At 48.1% G+C, this 7,531-nt stretch overlaps 2 protein-coding genes across 2 annotated transcripts; one reads left to right on the top strand and one right to left on the bottom strand.

Moving 5' to 3' along the window:
* Positions 1 to 1,062: 1,062 nt before the first annotated feature.
* LOC4340855 (probable helicase MAGATAMA 3) lies at positions 1,063 to 3,016 on the bottom strand. Its single transcript, XM_066311706.1, has 7 exons — positions 2,771 to 3,016; positions 2,536 to 2,677; positions 2,270 to 2,409; positions 1,768 to 1,965; positions 1,466 to 1,663; positions 1,339 to 1,374; positions 1,063 to 1,173 (listed from the first exon to the last, which is right to left on the bottom strand). The coding sequence occupies exons 1-7, from the start codon at positions 2,909 to 2,911 to the stop codon at positions 1,063 to 1,065; spliced, it is 966 nt and encodes a 321-aa protein (XP_066167803.1). The 5' UTR covers positions 2,912 to 3,016.
* A 2,536-nt stretch (positions 3,017 to 5,552) lies between these two features.
* Positions 5,553 to 6,251, top strand: LOC136356981 (uncharacterized). Its single transcript, XM_066311707.1, has one exon. It carries the CDS (start codon positions 5,553 to 5,555, stop codon positions 6,249 to 6,251), a length of 699 nt encoding a protein of 232 aa, XP_066167804.1.
* Positions 6,252 to 7,531: the final 1,280 nt, after the last annotated feature.

A 7,531-nucleotide genomic window follows, 5' to 3' on the forward strand; every position in this document is an offset into this window, starting at 1 on the left:
TATCATTGCTGGATTGTTTCGGTCCTTGGATTAACAAGCACAACATAATGTATTTTCTTTTTGAAGCACAACCATGGCGGTAGGTTATAATTTGCAATAAGCACTAGCCAAGTGCTATGAGAACTGCTCATGTCTCCAAAAGGATTCATGCCATCCGTACACAAACATATCCTCATGTTTTTAGGGTCGGCTATGAATTCTAGGTATTTCTGATCGATATTCCTTCATTGAATCGAATCTGCAGGGTATCTTAGCATACCTTTGTTCAGAACTCCCAAGGGACTTTAGAACTCCCATGTACCTTATCTCTATGGCATGCCAACGTATTAACTCCGCTTCCTTGGGGTTGGCAAAGATTATATTGAAACAATCAATGATAGGTAATATCACACAACCTTCGCCGGACCACCCCGCTTTGAATTCTTTCCTTTGTCAACACTTTTCTTTCGCTTGTATCAAGAAGTCTTGCAGACAGGACAAGCATCTAAGTCCGCATATTGCTTGAGGTACAATATGTAGTCGTTTGGACAAGCGTGAATTCTACGAACCTCTAACCTCAGAGGACACAAAACCTGCTTTGCTTCATATGTTGTCATAGGCAATGTGTTCTTCTCGAGAAGCATGGCTTTAAATATTCCCAAAAGGTCTGTGACTCTTGTCTGTCCGTCCACTACTTGCCTTCAGCTTCATTAAGTCCAAGGTAGCTGACAATTTGGTGTATTTTTCCTGGCATCCGACGTATAGAGGTGTCTCCGAATCACTGATCAACCTGGTGAACTTCATGAAATCTCTCTCGTTGTAAGGCTGTGTTTGCAACCCCTTGTTCCCAACCCCTCCCCCTCGTTTTCCGCGCGTACGCTTTTCAAATTGCTAAAAGGTGTGTATTTTTACAAAAAAAGTTTCTATACGAAAGTTGCTTAAAAATCAAATTAATCCATTTTTGAAAAAAAAAATAGCTAATACTTAATTAATCACGCGCTAATGAACCGCTCCGTTTACCGTGCGGAGGCACTATGTTCCCAACCTGAACATGAGAACACAGCATAAGTTAGGTTCTCAACGTCACGCAACATGTCTTGCAGCATATAGTATGTATGTATATATGTGTATATATATATATATATATATAGTTTGTCCAAGGATAGTTTGTGTTTTTCCTGTTCCTGGGGGCCCCTACAAATATACATTGGAGTTCTATATGAATGGCATGTGACAACAAGTAGAGCACATGTAGCTGCATATACTCTAGTTCTCAAGGCACTAGCATTTCTCTAAAATAGGTTAATGATAAATAATACAGAAAAATAAACAAATATAACTGGAAATAAGCAAACAAACCTGGATAAGAACAAAGGATCTGCGAGAAAGACCTGCCTGCAAGAGATAATGCATTGATCAATCAGACATCTGATTTTTCTTAGAACTAAATTGAGCAACAAAAAAGGATATTAAGAATAATGCTCACGTTGACTGCATCTAGTTGTGAATCATTAAGGTTTGTTTTAAGATAATCCATAAGTGGCTCAGGGACATTCCAAGCACGGTTTTGATCATTCCCACCACTGTTCTTCTCACTAGCTGAAAGAATCAGATCCTTAAAAGGAAGTGATGCTACAGAGTGCATGCCCGAGAATTCTCGCATTATGGTAGACAAGCTGCAAATCTGACAATTTTAACCATAAAAGAAAATAGCATATTCATATGTGTTGTCAATGAATTATGCAAGCATGAAAACTCAGGCATTCTTTATTAGCAGTTGAAACTCACCTTTAAAATCCAGAGGAAGCTCTCTGTAGTTGAAAAAATGGAAGCAATACGCTGCAGCCTAGAACAGCTCACAGGCTTTGCTACATTAAGATTTTTTATTTCACCTGCCACAAATGTCCTTAGAGAAATCGTTTCTCTGCCACCCCGCTGTTCCACTAAGGCAAAGGCATATGCACTGGGGGTCACTCCCTCTTCAAACTACAAAAGTGCAGATATATATCAATGTGATGAATTTTCAATCATAACTTCTTTCTTGAAGAGATATCGCATAGAATCGATGGAGCATTTTGCTAGCCTGGCATATTATCTAAAACCATGGAAAGCACTTTTTCTGGTGAAATTATGTCTCAAGTTCCCCATAGCCCTTCCAAATGTAGGAGCGCAGATAAGTAACTAACATTGTCTTGAGTTCTTGACACGCTATATGTTCCACTAAATTCTGTAGCCATCTATACCTTTTGAAACATTTCCTATCACACCACTAAGGTGCTAAAGCACTTACTTTCTCTTTGGACAGCAGCAGGAGATCGTTCTCCGACACCATCTCCCGGAAATCATCAAGCACGGCCATGGACACCTTGTGGAACCCCTCCGACTCGGTGCACGACGCCACAATCCCCTTCTGCCAGTCCTGCCCAGCCTCTGCCCACACAGAAACGCAAGGGAGAGAAAAACAACACACACACACCCACACACACACACTGTTAAATAAACCGACAGCAAATTGGGGGGGCAACACGAAATCGGGCGCGCCACCCACCCACCCACCTTCCTCCTCGTCGCTGCGCCCCTGGACGATCTGCGCCTTCACCTCCTCGAACAGCAGCGGCTCGAACACAGCGAGGTACTCGGCCACCGAGGCGTACGTGTTCTTCACGCGCCCCAGCCCCTTCGCCTGCTGCTGCCCGCCCTGTCCTCCCAAGCCGCCATATAGAAAAAAAATTCAAAGGTGGTGTCGGTGATTGCAAAGCGAGCGCTCGGGGCGGGGCGGGGAGGGGCGTACCTTGGAGTCCGCGACGAGGCGGACGTAGTCCCAGCTGAGGACGATCTTGTGGAAGCGGTCCATGGTGGAGGCGGCGACGCCCGACGAGGAGGAAGAGGCGCCGCCTCCGCCTCCGCCGCCGCCGGATTTGTCCACCGCCATTGGGGCGGCGGCGAGAGAAGGGGGTTCTGGGGTTTAGTGAGCCGCCGGCGCTGCAGCGGCAAACAGCCTCGCTCTGGAAAGAAGGAAAAGGAACGAGATGAGAGCAAACAGAGAGAAAGTGCGATGCTAATGGTTATGGCCATGTAATGGGCCTGAGCCCATTTCTGAAGTACCCCCAACGAACATGGGGCAACTCCGATGCAAATCCACAAACGAAAGTTTGATGAAATGGGGCTTCAATTACTTGTGCTGTGGTTAGCGCATTAATCATTGTATACAAAATACAAAAATTCGCTGCTGGACACCGTATCTATTAAAATATTTATTTCTAATTTAATAGAAGAGAGAAATCATAAAAAATTTACTGCTGGACACCACACTTATTAGAATATTTATTTACAATTGAATAGAAGAGATAAATCACGTATAAGTCTCCATCTCCTCTCTCTCTTTCTCTCAGCTTTCTCTCTCGTTCTCGGTAGGATAAATTAGCCTAAAGTATATAAGTCACATTTAAGGTTTCTTTAATAATAAAATATGTCACAGTAAAATAAATGATATCCTATATACCTATACAAATCATCCTCACTGTTAGAATTCTCTGCTTCCTGGTGCTTCCATGTCACCCTTTTTGTCCTCACCGTTGGATCCGCATCGGCCGTTCCTCCCGCATCGCTCCTCTCCTCTCATCTCCCGCATCTTGCTACGGCGCCAGCCCCACGCGCATCGCTCCCCACCTCTCCTCTCTCGCATCTCGCTGCTTCGCCGGCCCCACGCGCATCGACTCCCCTCTCCCGCATCGCTCTCCTCCTCGATCGTGGCGGGCAGCCAGGAAGCGCGACCACCGCGCAAACGTCGTGCCTCTTCCATTCACCGCGCCGCTTGCTTTGCTGATTTTATGGCGACTCTCCTCCTCCCAGCGCTGTTGTGCGTAGTAGTTGAGGGATCACGACCTCCTGTGGTTCGCTCCCCATTCACCCAGATCCCTTCGTTTACACTTCGATCTCCTTCCTCTCACATCTGTATATCATTGGCAATAAGCATAAAAGCCATCGAATCCGTTTCCTCCGACTATCAAATCGTCGCCCATCTTCTCAAACTTCCCCTCCACTTTCATCTCCCTCACATGTATGTATGTCGGGGCACCAGGTTGAGTCCAGCTGCACATCGCCTACTCCTCTTCGGGCTAAAGAACGCACTTTTTTTTATCAAGGGTGGCCCTTGCTGTGCCCAGCGCCATGGAGGTAAGCACCACCACCGCCTTTCTAATCCATGAAGGTAAGCACCATCATCGTCAATTTTGCAGCCCAAATACAGAACAGAAGGAGGTCGCTGGCACTGGGCAAAATTGCTCAACTTGCCGATTATTCAGAGCTGAAGGAGCACGCCAATAGCAGGATGATGCCTTCTGATTCATCACTATATCTATGTGACCAGGTCTGACCGTCTGAGGCATTGTCCAACTTTCATATGTAATTTTTGCATACTACAAATGGATTCAGAATTGAAGACACTATTCCTAACACAAAGGTAACCATATCTTCCAGCGTTTAAACACTTATTTACATGGATGCTTCTGTTAAGAAAAAAATACCATAGGTACAAATTCAATTGCTGGTTGATTCCAAAAATATATCATGGAAAAAACATTCTCTTCCATAAAATTTTCAGGCTGCAAAACTGCAATGCTAATCTTCTCTTTGTAACTCATGACACATGAACAACCTACCAACAACGGTTCTTCTCCTCCTAGATTGTAACCCATGTGTTTATCCTCCAGATGTGTTCCCTTTCATATTATTGACCCTTTATATGACCATCATGTTATCCCTTCTCCTAACACAAAAGTTGCACTACCGCATCTGGAGGATCCTAACATAAAACATCATGACACTAACAACCAAATTTAGTATCCTCATACTATTAATTGCCAATTTTGTTTGATTTATGAAAAAATATCCTCATAGACATAGCACTCTTGAAACAACATAGAAGTTTTTTAATCATATTCAAGTTATTACAATTTATCTGATTTAGCTATTACAATGTTCCGCAGCAACGCAGCGGGGTATCATCAGTTTATATAAACACCCTTCCCCTTCCCACTATCTGCCAGGTACGACCGCACGAGGATACCAACGACTAGCACCGCTTCCTCTTCCTCCTTGTTGCATCTCGCCCAGTGCCTATTAGGAATACTTTGCCATATATGTACAGATTGTATTGTATTGTTTCTTTCCTTGTATTCTCCTCTAATTGAGGATCCTGTACATGTGCTTCCTATATTAATACATGGCCACCCCTCCCATTGGGTGTGTGGTGTTCTCCCCATTCCATTCTATATGGTATCAGATTCCAAGTTTTCTTCTCCTCTTCCGCTGCTCCAGCGCTGCTTCCTCTCTGGTCGCTATGTCCACCGAGCGTCGCCGCCTCCCTGGCTGCCACGCCCTTCTTCCCTCACCATGTCCACTTCCTCAGCTACTTTCGCTGCCACCGACTCCGCTACGGTGTCGTCTTCCACCTCTACCGTCGCCCCGGTTTTCGTCAACCCGTATGCGACCATCACCGTCAAGTCCCATGTTCCGATCTCCCTCGAGCTTCGTAACCCCAACTACAACAAGTGAAGGCCTTCTTCCGCTCGATGTGTGGGAAATTCGGTCTCCTCGATCTTCTTGACGCTGCTCCTCTCACCAACCCCGACGCCGCCTGGGAACAGGCCGATTGCTGCCTCCGCAACTGGCTCTTCGGCTCCGTTGCCGACGACGTCCTCGACCTCGCCATGGAGCCTGATCAATCGGCCCGGGACTTGTGGATCGCCATCGACAACCTCTTTCAAGCCAACAAGGAGCCTCGCACGATCTATCTGCATCACGAGTTCCACTCCATGACCCAAGGCGATCTCTCCGTCGCCGACTATTGTCAGCGCATGAAGACGGCGGCTGATGCCCTCCGCGACGTTAGCCACCCCGTCACCGAGTCCCAGCTCGTCCTCAACCTCCTCCGCGGCGTCAACTCGCGCTTCACCAGCACGGCCGACAACATCGCGAGCGCCCCTGTCTTGCCGTCCTTCGCCTCTGCGAGGAACACGCTGGTTCTCAAGGAGCTTCGCAACGCCAACTCGGTACAAGTCCAGTCCGAGACTGCCCTCGTCGCAGCCAACAGCGCCCACTCCAACTGCACCGGGGGCACTTGCCACTCCTCTGGCAGCGGTGGGCAGCAGCAGAACCGCGCCGGCGGCGGCAACGGCGGCAAGAACAAGGGCAAGAACGGCGGCCGCAACAACAACCGCAACTCCGGCGGCAACGGCGGCGGTGGATTCGGCGGCCGCCCTGGTGGATAGAACAACGGCAGCAACAGCTTCGGCACCAGCACTTTCTCCGTCCCTGCTCCATGCCAAGCTGTACCATGGGTGTTCTTGCCCTGGGCAGGACAGCAGCAACCCTGGCGTTCTCCCAGCGCCGGGATACTTGGGCCGTATCCTCAGGCTCACACTGCCTTCGCCGGGCCATACTCCTCGCCACCGCCTGCAGGGTCTGTCCAGCTGGCTTGGGACCAAGCCGGCCTTGTCGCCGCTCTCAATGGAATGACGCTTCACAACCCCAACTCATGGGTTCTCAACACGGGTGCCACTTCGCACATGTCCTCCACCGACGGTATACTCGTTACTCGCCTCCCCAACTCACAAACTTATATTACCGTTGGTAATGGTCACTCCATTCCGGTTGTTTGCCGTGGCACTTCCTTTCTCCCTATTGGCACCACTAGATTCGACCTTCGTCATGTTCTTGTTGCTCCCTCTTTGGTTCGCAATTTACTCTCTATTCGCCAATTTACCCGTGACAATAAATGTTCCATTGAGTTTGATGAGTTTGGTTTTTCTATTAAGGACCCTCAGACCCGACGCGTGATTCTTCGTTGCAATAGCCATGGCGAGCTCTACACCCTCCCGGCCGCTGCACCTTCCATCGCCGCCCACTGCAACCTTGCCACCTCCTCCACATTATGGCATCGCCGCCTCGGTCATCCGGGTCCAACCGCCGTCACCACTCTCCAACATTTATCCGCCATACCTCGCTCCAAGACAAATAATTCCCTTTGCCATGCTTGTCAGTTAGGGAAACACACTCGTCTTCCTTTTAATAAGTCCACCTCCAGTACCTCTTCTCCTTTTGAACTTGTGCACTGTGATGTATGGACTTCTCCTGTTATGAGCATTTCGGGCTTCAAATTTTATTTAGTGCTGGTTGATGATTTTACTCATTTTTGCTGGACGTTTCCTCTTTGCCAGAAATCCGATGTTCATCGCCATATTGTTGAGTTCGTTGAGTATGCCCACACATAGTTCGGCCACCGCCTCAAGTGTCTCCAAGCCGACAACGGTACCGAGTTTGTTAATCACAACACCACCTCCTTTCTCGCTGGTAGAGGTTCCCTGTTACAGCTCTCCTGTCCATATACTTCCCCGCAGAACGGCAAGGCCGAACGCATGATTCGCACCCTCAACAACTCCGTCCGTACCCTCATCCTACAAGCCTCCATGCCACCCTCCTATTGGGCCGAAGGTCTAGCCACCGCCACATACCTCCTGAACCGTCGACCCTCGTCCTCGGTAAACAACCC

Source organism: Oryza sativa, chromosome 6 (assembly GCF_034140825.1).
Source record: "Oryza sativa Japonica Group chromosome 6, ASM3414082v1".
NCBI lineage: Eukaryota > Viridiplantae > Streptophyta > Magnoliopsida > Poales > Poaceae > Oryza > Oryza sativa.

Excerpts from the sequence above, each read along its gene's own strand:
- LOC4340855 (XM_066311706.1), bottom strand. The coding sequence starts at position 2,911 with ATGGCGGTGGACAAATCCGGCGGCGGCGGAGGCGGAGGCGGCGCCTCT. Across the intron at positions 1,966-2,269 it reads TGCTGCTGTCCAAAGAGAAA|TTTGAAGAGGGAGTGACCCC; the intron begins GTAAGTGCTTTA and ends GCACTTTTGTAG. Across the intron at positions 1,174-1,338 it reads GATCCTTTGTTCTTATCCAG|GGGCCCCCAGGAACAGGAAA; the intron begins GTTTGTTTGCTT and ends GTATATTTGTAG.
- LOC136356981 (XM_066311707.1), top strand. The coding sequence starts at position 5,553 with ATGTGTGGGAAATTCGGTCTCCTCGATCTTCTTGACGCTGCTCCTCTC.